The 16,920-nt window shown below is 41.4% G+C and overlaps 1 protein-coding gene across 43 annotated transcripts in view; it reads left to right on the top strand.

The window, feature by feature from the left end:
- Nucleotides 1-16,920, top strand: part of DOCK9 (dedicator of cytokinesis 9) — a 292,065-nt gene that overhangs the window by 252,257 nt on the left and 22,888 nt on the right. For 25 of the 43 annotated variants that reach the window (XM_057299611.2, XM_055096929.2, XM_055096933.2 and 22 more), the window contains 7 exons: nt 2,949-3,086; nt 3,202-3,384; nt 4,977-5,090; nt 5,210-5,425; nt 6,735-6,792; nt 7,681-7,749; nt 9,120-9,226. In XM_057299611.2, the coding sequence (XP_057155594.2) occupies nt 2,949-3,086; nt 3,202-3,384; nt 4,977-5,090; nt 5,210-5,425; nt 6,735-6,792; nt 7,681-7,749; nt 9,120-9,226 (885 nt within the window). The remainder of the gene's footprint in view (nt 1-2,948; nt 3,087-3,201; nt 3,385-4,976; nt 5,091-5,209; nt 5,426-6,734; nt 6,793-7,680; nt 7,750-9,119; nt 9,227-16,920) is intronic. The other 18 variants (XM_055096949.2, XM_034936903.3, XM_034936898.3 and 15 more) reach the window with 1 other exon arrangement.

The raw sequence follows: 16,920 nt of genomic DNA, 5'->3' as shown, positions 1-16,920 counted from the left end.
GTACATAAAAGGGTTTGTTTTATAAACAGGTTGTCACATGCAGAAAAATATGGTTTTTCTAATGTCTATTATTGACACAATCCCAAACCAATGCTGGACTTCAAGTAGTTTATAATATTTTTAATGTGTTCACAGATTTAATCTGGAAATGTGTTTTTAGCAGTTCCATTTTTAGTGCCTCTTCTTGATTTGAACTGCACAGTGAGGACTAACACATAATCAGGAGCAATAGGAACCAAGACAGGGAGGAGCACATGGGCACCGGAGGCTTGCGAGGCAGCTTGTGATCTGCTTTGCACAACGATGAGCCTGGTCTGCAGACACATGAGGCTTAGGTCGTCTTAGTGATTGGCAAGCATCTGTAACAGAAATGGCTCTTCTACAAACTGATTTTTTAACATTATTTTAAAATAATCGTGTACATAAAACTGTCTGACTGGGAAGAGTTTGCCGTCTTAAATTAACTTTGTTCCAGTTACCTCATTTTGACACCCGAGATTTGTTTTCCTCTGTGTTCCTGGATCTTTTAGAAACTACTGATACTGAGCATTCATTTTCTGAAAGGCTCGTCTCTTGGATTAAGCACCATAAGAGACCATGTTACAATGGTCAAACCTGAATCCAAGACAGAGAATTCCTAGAGAAGCAGTCTCCACTGTATTGCTAGAAATAAGCCACGCCTTTATATTATTCTAATATGTCATTTACTTTCCTAAGTGAAAATTTCCCATCTTCAGCAAGAGTTTATAGGGATAAAAAGATAGAAATAAGATACCCTGCCTTGTTATCTGTGGATATTTCTGAGTGGAACAGTTAAGGGTGATTTGTGTTTTGCTCTTTTTGTCCCCTGTGAGGCTTTCTGAATGTTCAAAGATGTGTTTGTATTTAGTGTATGTTACCTTCTATTTGATGAGAAAGCAGCAGGGAGACACAGAAAGAGAGGGAAGAAAAGTGATTGGAAAATAAAAGCAAGTAGTTAGGAAACCGGGGTGTGTCTGGGACAAAAGGTCCTTTACCTGTTTAAGTGGAGGTTATTTACGTCTTTTTAAAAATAAATTTTATTGTATATATTTGAGGTTTACAACAGGTTATGGGATACATAATGTAAATGAGCTTTAACTCCATTCTTGCAAACAAGTTTTGAGATCAGGGCTGAAGAGGACTGAATCCTGAAAATGAGAAGTAAAGGCCATGACCATAGAGAGGAAAAGGAGGAGAAATTGAACTGAAGTAGAGAAACATGGGAAAGGTGGAGAAACATTAGAAACACGGGCCAGTTCAGACAGCAGAACTTGGAAGCTTGGGAATTTTTGTAGAAACCGTATCTCCTGGATAGCCTCAGCAAAGAGTGCTAAGAAATGAAAGCTCACCTCCAGATTCACCCAAACCTTAATCCAGTCATAATTAGGAATGTAAATTCATTGGAGGAAAGCAAGGCTTTCAAACTACAGGTCCTGAGAAAATGGCATTCATAGATAAAACTTGTAAGCAGTTCCCCAAACACTGGAAATCACTTTTTTTTTTTTTTTGGTTGAGAATTAGATCATGGTTGAGAACTAATTCTCATGGTTGAGAATTAGATCATATTCATTTAATTAGTCCCACTTTCTGCTCATTAAATTGCTCCCCTTTCACATGATGGAATTCAATATGGTACCTTAGTATTTCATGATAGAAAGATCACTGTGAATTCCAGGTGTTCTGCCAGCTGTGATAGATTTACAATTCACTGGACCTAAAAAAAAAACAAAAACTTACTCCTTGAGGAAAAATTTCCCTCCAACAACAAGACAAGGTAGATCTTGCTCTGAAACTATGACTGCAACCATAATTTGCTATGTAGCAAAATTATATGGACATAAGTTACCCCTGTTCCTTTGGCCAAATTGTAAGATTGGTTTGAGATACTGGCCTCTTGACATTTTTTGTTATTAATGTCAAATCTGCCTACTTGTGCAGAATGCACACACCTATCGTTCCCCGACAGAGCTTTGTTCAGACAGCTTGTCTGTATTGGAAGGTGGTGGTGTGTCATTTAGTGTTGTGCACATTAGACATGAAGTTCATCCTGGCTGCTTGCTGGGCCACACCTCTAGCTGCTGTGTATATTCTACAGTTGATGGGAATTGTAGCCAACCAGGCTTCCAAAGTGTTTAATTTGTGTGAATTTTCTACTGACATGAGGAAATCTTGAATGACTAGAAGCAAGTTGTAGTCTTCTTGTTTTCTTTGATAAGTAAAATCCACAAATGTCAAAACCCTACTAGATACCGCCTACTGAGCTAGACCAAAGCATGCGTCAGATGGTTTCTACACTTGATCTCATGTCTTCACAGTCGCTGCTCAAGGTCAGTTTTAGGGTCATCATTTTACAGATGAGGATGCTGAGACTCAGTTTACCTGTGCAAATCCATGCCTATGATAAGTGGTACCTGACCAAAGCCTGTACACTTTCCACCTTACCAAACTCTCTGATTATTCATAGCTTAGCAGAGTGCCTTAGAGGCCTGGGGAGATCACTTTTCCCTTTTTGAAGACCTGTTTCATATACCTTACTTGAGTACTTTTTCCCATCTGTAATTATCGCATACCTGTGATGGCACTTCTCTGTTGGAATTAAGATGTCACAAATGGCACCTCTGTATCAGCTGCTGGTAGACAGTAAAAATGAGTACATATTAATAAATAGAAGCCCAGTCCGTACTAAGCAAGTGTTCCTTTCAACTCTGTTAGTTTGCTGGGAGGTTCATCCCCAAAACATAAATGTATTGATAGATTTGCTTGTTCTACAAAAGAATTCTGTACTTTCCTAGAGGATTCAAGGCAGAGTTTGTTTAAAGTATAAGTTGTCTTAATACTTAGAAAATGTAATTCTTGAGCCTGAAATTGTGTGAAACCTACTAGAGGTGACTGGTATGTCTAACACAGCCGTCGATGTGTGTTTTAAGAACCAGCTCCTGGCCGACCATGGACATAATCCTCTCATGAAAAAAGTTTTTGATGTCTACCTGTGTTTTCTTCAAAAACATCAGTCTGAAACGGCTTTAAAAAATGTCTTCACTGCCTTAAGGTCCTTAATTTATAAGGTAAGTTGCTTCATGGGCAGTGGTTAGATGTTTTCCTTCTTCCCTCAGAATTGAAGGGTACGTTACTGAGCACTGACCTGTCTGTGGTTTATCTGCTTCCTCTCATCCTGTCTAGTTTCCCTCAACATTCTATGAAGGGAGAGCGGACATGTGTGCGGCTCTGTGTTACGAGATTCTCAAGTGCTGTAACTCCAAGCTGAGCTCCATCAGGACAGAGGCCTCCCAGCTGCTCTACTTCCTGATGAGGAACAACTTTGATTACACTGGAAAGAAGTCCTTTGTCCGGACACATTTGCAAGTGCGTGTGGTTTAGCTTTCCAATACAGATTTACTCTGTAGAATCCTGCTGTATCAGGAAAACTTTGAGTATCACATTAACCAATTTACCTTGTCATAAAGATACTGCAAGATCTGGAAAACTGGGAAGCCACATTTGCTGGTTTGGTTTATTTCATGTTCCATTACTATAAGATATGGGCCCGAGATGCGTTTCTGTTGGTAAATTGACATTTAAATATTGAATCAATATTGGACTGACTAAAATTCCATTGAATCAAGAAGTATTAGAACCTATGTGAGGATGCTTAATAGTAAACATTTTAGGTAAGGAACAAAAAGCCCAGCCGAAGTGGTTCTTTTCTGTCCTCTATCTGCTGACACATCTGCTATCTCTGCAGAATTAAAGCATCCTAAATTCTCTGCTCTGAGAGCCAGCCAAGATAATGACCAAACTTGTGTATTTTTGTAAACTCTCTTTTTCTACAAACACACAGTAGGTGTCCCTTTTCCATCTCTGTATTTAACCCTTTTTTTTAAAACAATATTTATTGTCCACATAGGATTCGTGGATACAACCATGAACAAAACAACCCTCTCCCAGCCCTCATGGAGTGTAGTCTAATGGAGGTTACAGACAAGCCCTGGAACTCTGAGAGTACAAGTGTGACCACTGTTATTGTAGAGGAACTTGAGTGTATCAGGAGGGGCACCTAGAGGATGTGAAGGATGCATAGGGGCTCATGGTTGAAGATCAGTGAGCATGTTCTAGGCCACAGTGAACCACGGGGAAGCACCCGTCTGGGGAACTAGAGATGTTCCTTACTGCGGAGTTTAGAATATGGGTGAGAAGGAGTTGAGGAGGACCCATGGTGGCATATCCAAATCATTGCGTATTTGGACAGATCTTCTGGACTCCTGTGTTGATGATGGGTCAAGGGTAGTCTAGACCTCAGCTAGGGAGACCATTGTCAAAGCTAGGTCAGAGAGGATGGTATCCTAGACCAGGGATGGTGAGGTAAGAAGGAAGAGGAGATTGAGTTGACAACATTCGGTGACTGATTGTAACTGGGTGTGGTGAAGGAAAAGGAAAATAAAGGTGGCCTCCATGCTTTAGCTCAAGCAACTGGGTAAAGGCAGTGCTATTCATAGAGCCAAAAAAAGACAGAGCCCCCTGTGGCATAGTTAATCTATCCGTGTTCTGATAAAGTATTGCAAAGGACCATCTACCCATAGCATATTTAATACATTTAAGTTCAAACTGAAAACTGAGAAATAAATCATGTCTCCCTCTTGGTTAGAGAAGGTAATAGGTAAGTAACTATCCAAGTGGATGGGCTTATCTCATTTTCTTTCTCCCTTTGCTCTCCTGATCAGCATTTTGCTTTGCAAACAGTGTTTTTTAAGGATAGCAGAATCACTTTCTGTAATTATTCTTAAAGGGGAAGAAAATACCTCAGACATATGTTTCCTACACTGGAGCGACCCCTGCTCAAAGCACCCCCCAACCCCCACTTTGCTGGGTCCTTAGGCACATCCTAACTGAACGCAGAAGCCCAGCCTGGGCAGTCATTTGAAGGTAAATTGATTTGCTCATGTTTGTGTGTCCCTAAGGTCATCATATCTGTCAGCCAGCTGATAGCAGACGTTGTTGGCATTGGGGGAACCAGATTCCAGCAGTCCCTGTCCATCATCAACAACTGTGCCAACAGTGACCGGCTCATCAAGGTGGGTAGCCTGGCCCATGTTAGTTTCACCCTGAGACTCTGCATCAGCACCTGAGGTGCTTGTGGACAGGCAGCAACAGAGGAAGCCACGTGTCCTTTCCTCTTCCACCCTTGTTTTAGCACACCAGCTTCTCCTCTGATGTGAAGGACTTAACCAAAAGGATACGCACGGTGCTAATGGCCACCGCCCAGATGAAGGAGCATGAGAACGACCCAGAGATGCTGGTGGACCTCCAGTACAGCCTGGCCAAATCCTATGCCAGCACGCCCGAGCTCAGGAAGACGTGGCTCGACAGCATGGCCAGGATCCATGTCAAAAATGGCGATCTCTCAGAGGTAGTAGCCCTGCCAGCTGCTTGAATGGGTTTTTGAAAAAACCAGTGAGGCCCCATTCACTTAAAAAGCCAGTTTTGAGAAAAGTTATTCCATTAATCAAAAACCAATTAAAAGTATGCAAAACTTTAAACAGTGTGAAGCTTAGGGTGACTTCATAGTTAGCTGAGCATTTTAATAATTTAAAACAAATTGTAAGGGGTTATTTTTGTCAACAAAGAGCATTGTTTAAGCTCTTAAACCTATTCATACAGTCTCCTGCTAATTAAAATACACATCAAAATTCCTCTGTAGTTCTAAAATTCAGCTATTTTATGATCAAATGAATTCCTCCTGTTATTTAAGGTAATGACAGGTGTTGCTTTCTCCTCTGTGAGGTAGTCCATTTCCTTTTGTGGATGCAGTAGGTATTCCAGCATTCCCTTCTGGGGACACAGTATCAGCTCTGCTGTGCACTGCAAGAGGGACATACGTGGGAGGCATGAACTCTGCCTCTGAGGACTGGACAGTACATAACTCCACTCTCCAACAGAGTTCTCTCTGCACACATCAGAGTGCATGCCACGCTGCTAACATTCGTTGACACACGTGCACGTGGAGCAGCCTCTGCTGGTGTGTGTTGGCTAGCTAGGGGTGAGGGTCTAGACGAGGGCACCACGTGGTGGTGCTCACCCCGCTGACAGGCACAGAACCGCATGCATTAGAACCTTGCAGCGGGTTCGCTTCTAACAGCTGTCTTTGATCTTTATAACACCATGGCAATTTGGTGAAAAAATTTCTTTTTTCTTTCAATTTAAGATATGTATAATGTTACCTATTTGAGATTAAATTATGATTTTTATTTAGAATTTTATATTTGGAAAAAATTATAACTTGCTCTTAATTTTTAAGTCAAGCGAAAAATATATTAGCACCTGAAATTTGAGCCATTCTCTCAGAATCTAGGGAGGAGCACATGTTTTCTTCAAAGCATCCTCTTTTCGCTTTGAGAGAAATGATGCAGAAGTATTAGGTATAGTAAGAGGAAAATGCTGCTTTTATCTTTTACTTTACAAATGTAATAATTCTATATAGAAACAAGCCTTAGCAAATTTACTGCCATTTATCTCAACTCCCAATTAATTTCAAATTTTCAGCTTATGTGAGTGATTCCACTCTCTTCAAAAGGTAAGATATCAGCTATTAGAAATACTAGCTGGTGCATTGAGATCTAATATATACGTTCATACATTGATTAGATTTCTGTCTGTGTGGGAGCATTATGACTTGCTGTTATGAATGATGATTCTGAGGCATGTGTCTTCTATTATAGGCAGCAATGTGCTATGTCCACGTAACAGCCCTAGTGGCAGAATATCTCACACGGAAAGGTAAGGAATTATTCCCATGTTTTGTGAAATTAATTAGTATAAAACCACACAAAGCAGCAGACAAGTGAGAGCCATTCAGGAAGATTGGAAGGTGGGGATTTGTGTGTTTGTGAAGTGTATTCGTTGTTTTATCCCCTGGCGTGATGTTTGCTTGAATTGGTGGGCACAGCAGAAATGCCAGGACTAGACAGAAAAGTAGATGGCATGTTGTCATGTAACCTCCTCTGATAGCTTCACTCTGCAAAAACTAGCTAATGAGTTTTGCATCTGGCCAAATCTAGAGCTAAGAAGATACTATTTTTCCCTTAAGATAGTTCCCACTGGAACGTTTAGGCAATCAAAAAGTTGTAACGGGAGATTATCAGACAGCATTTCTGCAACGCAGGCCAGCTGGCTTTATTGTCTAAGAAGGCAGCCTTTCTGATGGAAACCTTATCTCCCAGAGGAAGGAGAGGGGGCGAGGAGTGACGCTTCATTTGTGCACTCTCCGTTTGTTCCCAGATGAGCAGGCCATGAATTCTTCCACAGTTTCCCTTTGGTTAAACAGCAGGTGCTCATTTCCACTTCAAAATCAGCACAGCCCCAAATGGTGACATTTATTTTTAGAATACTGAGGTTCTTAGAAAAGCTGGTAGTCTGCGTGAGTTACATGGGAGAAAACAGCAGCACCAGATCTGGGCTAATGAGGAATAGATGTACGAAGTGAGAAATAGTGTGAAACCAAAGATGCCGAGGCCACAAACTGTATATTTCTGGTGCAGCTGGCTATTTGGAATGAAACAGCAGAGCCCCAAAGAGAAAAATTTTGAAAGGGCTCCATGTTCATTTAATACCGGTACTATTTCCTGTTGAGACCTTTTATCAGGTGATGCATTTCCTCATGTTTAGAAGCAGTCCAGTGGGAGCCGCCCCTTCTCCCCCACAGCCATAGCGCCTGCCTGAGGAGGAGCCGGGGAGGTGAGCCTGAGGATCAGCCCAGCCCCCGGGGACCCCCTGCCCTGGTCACGTGCCCTCCCGTGGTGGGGGATTTGCCCTTTTAACTTTGCATGGACAGACTTCACTCTCCTTCCCTCCTACTCTGTGGCTCTCTGGTTGGCTGGTGGTCTATTCCTGTGGGCACAAGAGGAAAGCACCTTGGCCACCATTTTTGTTATTCCATTGGCGCCGAGTTATGTGGTGAAATGTACTATGTAGCCTAGAGCATGGGTGGTTGGTTTTTTTAATTTTACAGTTTGTATGTTAATGTATCCTCAAGTTCCTAGATTAATGCTTTTCATGGGAGACTCTTGTTTCCATATAACAAAATAAAAACTAAACTGGGATAGTGGCAGATGCTGGATAATCCATGAATAGTGTAGAAACCTGGGATCACGTGCAGCAGAAAAATCTCTGACTTTAGGATCTCCGTTTTCAAGGCTTGATTTCAGAATACCCTGTGTTCCTCTTTCTCCCTAAATGTAGAAGTCTCAATTCAAGTTTTTACTTCTGTTTTATTTTATTGTGAACAGTTATCTCAAAATAGAGTAGTGGAACATCTCATGCCCTTCTTCACTTGATCATTTTGCATAGCTGACGTGGTCCAACTGACTTAAAGCTGTTTTCCAGTGACTCTAAGACGAGGAAAGGTCCCCAATGGGCTGTCATTGCTTAAGAAACACATCCTTATCCCAGACATTGATCCTGCCTCTAAACTAATGCCATTTCCTCTTGGAGAATCAGAGTGCCCAGGCATCCATGCCCTCTGTTGATGCAGCCAGCCACCCACCCCGGGGCCTCTGGGGTGGGAACCAGCTAAGGCAGCCTGTCTGCTCACCATTATGGCCACGAAGCTACACCTGGGTTGTGTGGGGAAGCTCTCATCTGAGAGATGTGTTCTTCCCCAGCCAGAGTGGGTGAGGTGACAGCTTGAAGGAAACAGTTCTTTTTGAATCATATATTTCTCTTATATTGGCTTTGCCTTCGTTTTTCTTAGTATCTCAGCACGAGTCATCCTACCAAGACAAATTTTCACTTATTGTTATTTTACTATTACTTTGATTTAATACCTATTTCTCAGTTTATAGTTTAATATTTAGATATTGCATACATTTTAATAAAGGTAGATAAAAAGGGATAAGGAAAAGAAACTGAAAGAGGTTAGGGTTCACTATAGGGAAGAAAAGCACACAGTAGCCCCAGGTACCCCCGTGAATGCTGGCCTGGTGCCTAAGAGATTTCAAAATCCGTTATTTCATTCAACACAGAAACACACAGGGCAGGAAAAACCCTCAGGGTTCACCCACGTTCAGGTTCCTAACTCTGACTGTCCCTCCTCCCTCTCTTCCTAGGCATGTTTAGACAAGGATGCACCGCCTTCAGGGTCATTACCCCAAACATCGACGAGGAGGCCTCCATGATGGAAGACGTGGGGATGCAGGATGTCCATTTCAACGAGGTGCGTGCTTGAACTCATGTGGGCTTTCGGGTACTGGGGTATCTGGGAACCTGCTGTTTGCATTGCTAGTGCATCAGACCAGGGCTTTTTCCTCCCTGTAGCTGCTACTTATACACGTAACTCTAACTGAGATGATTCTCCAGACAACTGATGCAGAGCAGCAAAAGCTTCTGCCATTCTCCCCTTCTAGGAGTGTCTCCTTTCTTTGGAAAGAGATCGTGAGGGGCTAGATTGTAATGAAGTGAGGCTCAGTGCTTGAGTGCATCCGGTAAAAGTTCCAGTATATTGGTCGTAAAGTTTCTCATTCTTTATAGCAGTTAATTTCTCTGGCTCATGAGTTTTCTTAGTTTTAATCTGACTTTTAAATTAATGTCTCCAGCACCAGTCATGTCCCCAGGGCAAACTCAAAGGCATGAGAGGCCAGACTCGGGTCCTGGTCATAGCAACCCCTGTCTAGGGCCTTGGTCCCTGCCTCCACTTGTGTGCTGTGGCCCAGGTCCTTTGGGCCCTTAGGAGACAGGACCACCCTGTCGCACCCCCACAGAGACCAGCAAGTTTGACATTAGATCACCGCAGCAATGTCTGCAAATTCCAGTTTCTTGCTAAAACAGGTTAGCCTTGCAGCCACTTATCTGTAACTGGAGAGTTTTGACATAAAACTAGATATTTGAATAAATGCCAGTTTTCTGCTGGCATTCACTCATTCACTCTGTTTCCTTTTCCATGCCTATCTGCCTGAAGGGTTCTTTGTGTGTACCTGCCTCCCTTCAGCCCAGGGCAGAATGAAACAGCTGAGGGAAAGCTTTTTAATCCTGCCCATGTTTTAAGGAAATTGAAGTTGTCCAATTTCTCCCATGGAGTGGAAGAGCAAGCCAAGAAAGGAGTCAGTCTCTTCCGCCTCTGCTGCACCTGCTTCATCCTGATTTCCAGGGCCACAGCGATGTGACATACGGTTGATACTGGGGCTTTTAACCATTCTCATGCCAGGGAGGCAGGCCCTTGAACACACATCCTCATGACATGAGCTAGGCCATAAGTCAGTGGTTCTCTAAGCATGGTCCTGGAACCTTTCAGCGAGTCTTTGAGGCGGTACTCTTGCTACTGAATGTCTATGAGGCTGGGTTTTCTTTGTATGCAATGACCCAAACAGCCTGTCAAACAGGCTGTGTGCAGAATGGATGCACATTTGGGCTTATCCTGCAAAATCAGACAGTAAAGAGAGTTGTAAAAATGGAAAATACTATTACTCTTCACTCTTTTTTTTTGGAAAAAATATCCTTTTTTATTTACAAATGCTATTTTTAAAATATGTAATAGGCTTATTGTTTTCATTAAATTAATAAGTAAATCTTAATTTTGTTTCAGTTTTCATATCTAGTATTGTAAATATTGAGAGAGAACAGTCACATAAACTTTGAGGTCCTCAATAATTCTTAAAATCTACGAAGGGGTCTTGAGCTCAAAAAGTTTAAGAACCACTGTTGTAAACTGTCTAGTCTCAAATGGCCCTCAAAATTAAAAACTAAGCATGAATTAAAAGGATAACATATTGAGTGTACTTCATGTTTAAATATTAAGATAATTTAAACCCCAATAAAGTTTTCTAGGTATCCTACAAAAAAAGAAATAGATTGGTTATTACATGGTTTTAACAGTTCTGCTGTTTCTCCACCTTGAAAGGCCTGGGTGGATGGTCTTTTTTGTTTGTTTGTTTGTTTGTTTGTTTGTTTTACTTTTTACTCTCATATATGAAACCTGCCACTGAAGGATCAAGGCCCACATACTCTTGGCTTTGAACTCCTCGCTTCAGGCGAATTTCAACTGAGTTTTTCTCTGAGAAGAGGCATGACTGCATTGTCTCCTTGCAGAAACCACCCTGGCGCCTCTGCCAAGTCAGACCTCTGGAGTGTACCATTTTGTTTGGAATTAGATAAGGAAAGCAACGATGCCAGGAACAATTAAAGATTGGAAAGTAGACTATTTTTAGTGGCCTATCCTGCAGAGCTGATAAAATGAAGCTTGCATTTGCTCATCTGATTGAGTAACAGGCTGAGATAGTTATTATCTTAGAGCCTAATGAATTAGCCTGTGAAATCAAGTGCAGACAGCCTTGGGGAAATTGTGAATGGAGTCCCCTCTAAGTAATAACTAAGCCTGTGACAAGGACCCCTTTATCAGCTATTTTCAGAAGACGGATTCGTCACCTTGTCCTTGAAGCATAAACTTAGTAAATCTTTAACAAGGTCCATAGTACATGACAATCTGTGGTGATTAGGATGTGACACAGCAGGGTTATAAAGTCCTGAGCAAGCCTTGCACATCCAGATTGAAACTAATGGGAAGCAGAAAGACTAACATGTTCTAAAAGACAGGAAAGCAGAAATTACCAGGCACGTTTTTGCATTGGCTGCCAGGATGTTGCAAGAAAAAGAGAGATGAAAATCTCTGCCAGAGAGGAAGGACTTTGGGGAAAATCTGATGGGAAATAAGTGTATAACACAGTTGAATAAAAATCATTGCCCTTTTCATCTACATTATTAGATATAATTAAATGCCTGAGATGTTCTCTAAAGTGATTTTTAAGGGACACTACCTAAAAATACTCAATTCTCTTAGCAGCAGGCCTCAGATGAGTTTTTATTGGCACCAATTCCACCTTCCTTGATTCTGATCCGAAGAGCAGACTCCTTTCCAGCTGCTTTTGATTAATAAAGAGAAACCTCCAATTCCTATTCACAATTTTGTTTTGCAAGACTGAGCCTGTGTAGATTGAAGAATTCAGAGTTTCCTGTGGTGTCAAAATTCCCCATGGCCCTTGTAGTTCTGAGATCCCTCCCTTGTTAACGAACGCAGTACCAAGGTCCTGGAAGGATGCAGGTAGCATAGTTGGGAGATTGAAGAAAGTCTAAGAAAGGAACTGTTTTTAAAAGTTCAGAGAGGGTTTAGGGAAGCCGACAAGGGATGTTGCAGTGCCCCGAGGTTAGCAGCAGCTGGGCGTCACCCCTTAACCTTAGGGAGAAAGGGAGAAATTACATAGAAGGACCACCTGGCAGGACCTGTGAGCTTTTTAGCTCCTGAGGGCACCCACGCAGGGAGGGAAGGAGTAACTGCCCACCTCACTCTCCTCCTGCCCCCCAGCCTCCTACTGGGGCCTATCCTTGGCCAAACTCAACAGCAACCAGACAGGAAGTCGCCATGCACGAGTCCTGCAGTGTCTGCTTCTCAGAGCAGAGCCCAGGAGAACAGGGCCCAGAGGAGCTCCAGAGGGAAAAGTAGAAAGTACAGGTGATCCTCATTATCCACCTATCTGCTGAAATTTCTTTGTAGCCTCCAAATCAATACTCCTTGGTACTTTTGTGGTCATTCAGGGATATGTACAGAGCATCAAAAGATTTTACCACTCAACTATGTTTCCAGCTGAGGCCGAACCAGGCAACACTCTGCTTCTTGTTGCAGCTCTCATCCCATTGTCAGAGGTGTTCAAACCAGACTGACTCCATCTTGAGTGAGGGCTAGGAAAATGAGGCTGGGACTTGCTGGGCTGCTTTCCCAGAAGGTCAGGCATTCTGAGCCTCTAGATGTTTATGGTTAAGGGATCAAATTAATAATGTTTACTAGACAGACCCAGACTTGAGAGTGTCCAGATATCTCAATATCTGGAGAAGAAAGGCGTTCCTGATTTTTCTTTAAAGCTAATAATATCGATTTTTGCAAAATACAGTAATTAAGAAAATTAATCCTTTATCACAGATCCTCATAGCAGAGCACATCTCCCCATATATACGGGTAATGTACCTGGGATGGATGTGTTCCTCCTCTTACTTTCAGGAACAGCCTCCTCTGTCTATGGAGTAGCTGTACTTTCACCACTTTTTACTTTCTTAATAAACTTGCTTTTACTTTGCACTGTGGACTTGCCCTGAATTCTTTCTTACACTAGATCCAAGAACGCTCTCTTGGGATCTGGATTGGGACCCCTTTCCTGTAACACCATGAACAGGCCCCCTTTTGGTGGTCTACTTTATGCCATGTTTTTCACATTTGTGTGGATTTTGTTGGCGGTTTGCTGTTTAGAATGGCTTTCTGGGGTTCCTAAGTGCAAGAACACTGCCATGTGTAAGTTATATAAGCTTTGTTCAAGTGTGAGTTCTAGTGCTGTTGGCTATATATTTAATGTTAATGAATCAACAATATATATTTAGTTAGATGTCTTTAAACAAAACACATAAAACAAGTGTAGGTATTGATTGGTTAATGAAAATGTTGTAACCAGAGGCTCCCAGGAACTGAAGCTTGCATTTTCCCTAGGAAGCGGACAAGCATTCACTAATTCACAGTGACTTTATAGAACATAACTACCTCAGATGACGAGAACTGACTGTATCTAGCACACAAAACTGTTGTTTTACAGAACAGCAGGTCTTGCCATTGCAGAATTGCTGCTGAATGTAATAAACATTATATGAACTTAACTAGGCCAGTCTCTGGCTTCTATTAGTCAAAATTGTTTCTATTCAGGAATAGTTGCCAGTAAGAAGCATTAAGTGTTTATATCCATAGACTATCCCAGGAGATAGAGACATCAACAGAACATATTCAGGGATTACTGTTTACGTCTCATCCAAGCGTGGTGGTTAAACCTTTAGAGCTAGCTCATGTCCACTTTACCCTTGGCTGACAGTGGTCCTGGAGCCGTGAAAGTCACATGGCACATCCTCAGTGTCACAGCGATTCTCCACAACAGTAGTGGCAGTGAGTAGGGAACTTGGCCAGTGGAGTTTGGGTAGCTGTTCTGCCTTTGCCGGATGCCAGCACATACTGCCCTACTTCATTTTGCAAATGTGGACTGGGCTTCCTTGGCACTGAGCTGGGGGCCAGAGGTCTGAGAGCAAGTAAGCTGTGATCCCTGCCGTAGCACACTACACTTCTGCTGCTGCTTTCTGCCCTCTGAGGAGAAACACCTCAACCACAGTCCCTCCAGTCTGAACTGGAAGTTGTCTGAGTTCTTCATGACTTGGAAATTTCTAGATTGACATATGTTGATGAATTCCATAGACTGGCCATGTGCCGTGTGCTAGCTCAGGAATGTGTAAGTGAAAGTCCCTGCCTCAGAGAGTTTCATCCAGTGCAAGAATCCTCAAGCTTTCAGGTTCTTAGGAATTAGTTGGATCCCTGCTACAAATATAGATTCCCATCCTTACCCCCCAAACCCAGATTTTGTTGGGTGGGTGTGGGGCCCGGGAATCTGTATTTTAATAAGCATCCAAGGTGATTATTCTGATGTAAGTGGTCCTCAACCGTACCTTGGGAAATGATGATATAGTAGAAATGCGCATTATGCTGTGATAGCACGCTGTTGCCTAAGCCAGGTCACACATTTGCAGTTATTCCCAAATGGTAGGTAATACCGATGGCATCTAGCTTCATAGGTAAGGTTAGTTAAATTAATCCTAAAATAGAGCAAATGGTATCTCAATGAAAAAATGTTTAAATAACCCTGCACAGACATAGGCTCATGCAGGCATTTTCATGCACATGTGTGCGCACACACACACACACACAGTGTTAGTGTGCTGTTTCCAGAGACAGATGCTCAGTGCCTTCAATTGCATCACTGTGGCACACTAAAATGGGCCTGGCTAATTACATTTCTAAAAGCTTCCTTGATGGCTTATGAACTTGCTGCACTGAGTTCCTTTTAAGTCTAGGCTAATATCATAAAATATTAGCCTAGACTTAAATATTATAACATATTTTATAATATTAAAAATATAAATATATTATAAAATATTTTCCCCCAACCAGCTTTTACTTAACAGTTCTTTGCATATGTCAACAATATGGGAAAAAATATCTTGGAATTTAAATTGTAAGCAAAGTGGTGAAACCATCAGGCACTCCATATGACTGCTCTATAAGGTTATCACTATCTGACCTTTGTCTGGATTTGTTCTGGTTTTCAGGTGCAATGATTGCTGAGAATTTAAAGTAAATTAATAACTGGAATTTCTGCTGAAAATGTTATTCATATATGCTCCAATGTTTAGTTATTGTGTCTTGGTCTTTGTGACTGAATAATTTTGTATTGATGTATGGTCTCTCAAACTTAACTGCCGGTGATTACCAGTTATTTCTATTCAAAGAATTGTTACTTGATGGAGAAGCCGTAAAGGATTAGGTATAGAGTTGACATTAACTTGAATAATATAGCTTACTAAATTAGGATTTAATGTTCAGTAATCCACACTCTACTTATATGAGAGATGGACTTACTTTTGTCATATAAAAGCTATTTTTAGTTTGTTATTGGGTAAAATCTGTGCTAACTCTGCTTTTTATAGTGTATAATACCATTTATTTATAATAATAAGTGATATTTGGACTGATAAACTATAGAATTTGAATGGCCTCTGAGTCAGAAAAGAAGACGAAATAATGTTCAGTAGAGTATAAAACTGAATGATTTGTTATTTCCTAGTTCTTGATAACCATCAAATTGTGAGACTTATTTCATAATTACTTACTAAGCTCTATCTACTTTATCAAACTTTCCTATTTCCCAGCCATTTTGGAGACTCTCCCTTGTTGAAGCCCATCTTTTTTTTTTTTTTTAGCAAATATAACAGGTTCTCCCATAATGAGCTCAATTATCTATATCATGTGGTACATACATATATCATATATCAATACTTATATGCTACTTAAATTCAGGTTTCGTTGTTATTAAACTATTCACTTATTTATAATTTGACTACACAAGAGTAAAAATAGCATGTATTCGAATCATAGTTTAGGCTAGATGTGGTGGCTCACACCTGTAATCCCAGCACTTTGGAAGGCAGAGGCTGGAGGATCATGTGAACCCAGGAATTCAAGACCAGCCTGGGAAACATAGTGAGACCCTATCCCTACCAAAAAAAAAAAAAAAAAGCTGGGTGTATTAGTCTGTTCTCACACTGCTATAAAGCACTACCTGAGGATGGGTAATTTATAAAGAAAAAAGGTTTAATTGACTCACAGTTCCGCAGGTTTAACAGGAAGCATGGCTAGGAGGCGTCAGGTAACTTACAATCATGGCAGAAGGTGAAGGGGAAGCAAGCACGTCTTACATGCAAGACCTGTCTCAAACAAACAAACAGAAAACCCCAATCTTAGTCTATCAGTTAAAAACATTTGACTCAGGAGACCACCCATAAATTCTGTTTGGCATATATTTAATAACTGACTAAATCTAGAGCTACTTAAAATATACCTGAAAGCCTGCTGTATACAGATATCTTGCTTGGATACACAGACCATCATTTTAATACCAAGTAATAAGATCTTCCTTATATAATACCTTATTGTCTGTTATGGTAGTTGATGTGTGTCTACATATGTTTTTATGTCTCATAAAATTATCTACAGTTGATTATTAATTTATGTTTGACTTAGGAAGCTCCGAGTGTGCCAGTTCAGTGAAGATATCCCTTCCCACCTCCACAGCCTCATCTCTTACCACTCTGATTGTGATTTTAGATTCCAGGCCCTCAAACTACATGTAAATCCTCCCATGCTGTGCTGCCTTCACCCTCTTGCCTTTGCTTGGGCTGTTCCTGCAACCTGGGCTGTCTCCTCTCTTTTCCTTCGTATTCCCACCCCCACCTTTCACTTTCACCTGACTAACCCAATCCTCTTTTCAGACCCAGCCAGTC

Source organism: Pan paniscus, chromosome 14, assembly GCF_029289425.2.
Source record: "Pan paniscus chromosome 14, NHGRI_mPanPan1-v2.0_pri, whole genome shotgun sequence".
NCBI classification, from domain to species: Eukaryota; Metazoa; Chordata; class Mammalia; order Primates; family Hominidae; genus Pan; species Pan paniscus.
The sequence above is the reverse complement of the archived record's forward strand: the minus strand, read 5'-3'. Positions and strand labels throughout refer to the sequence as shown.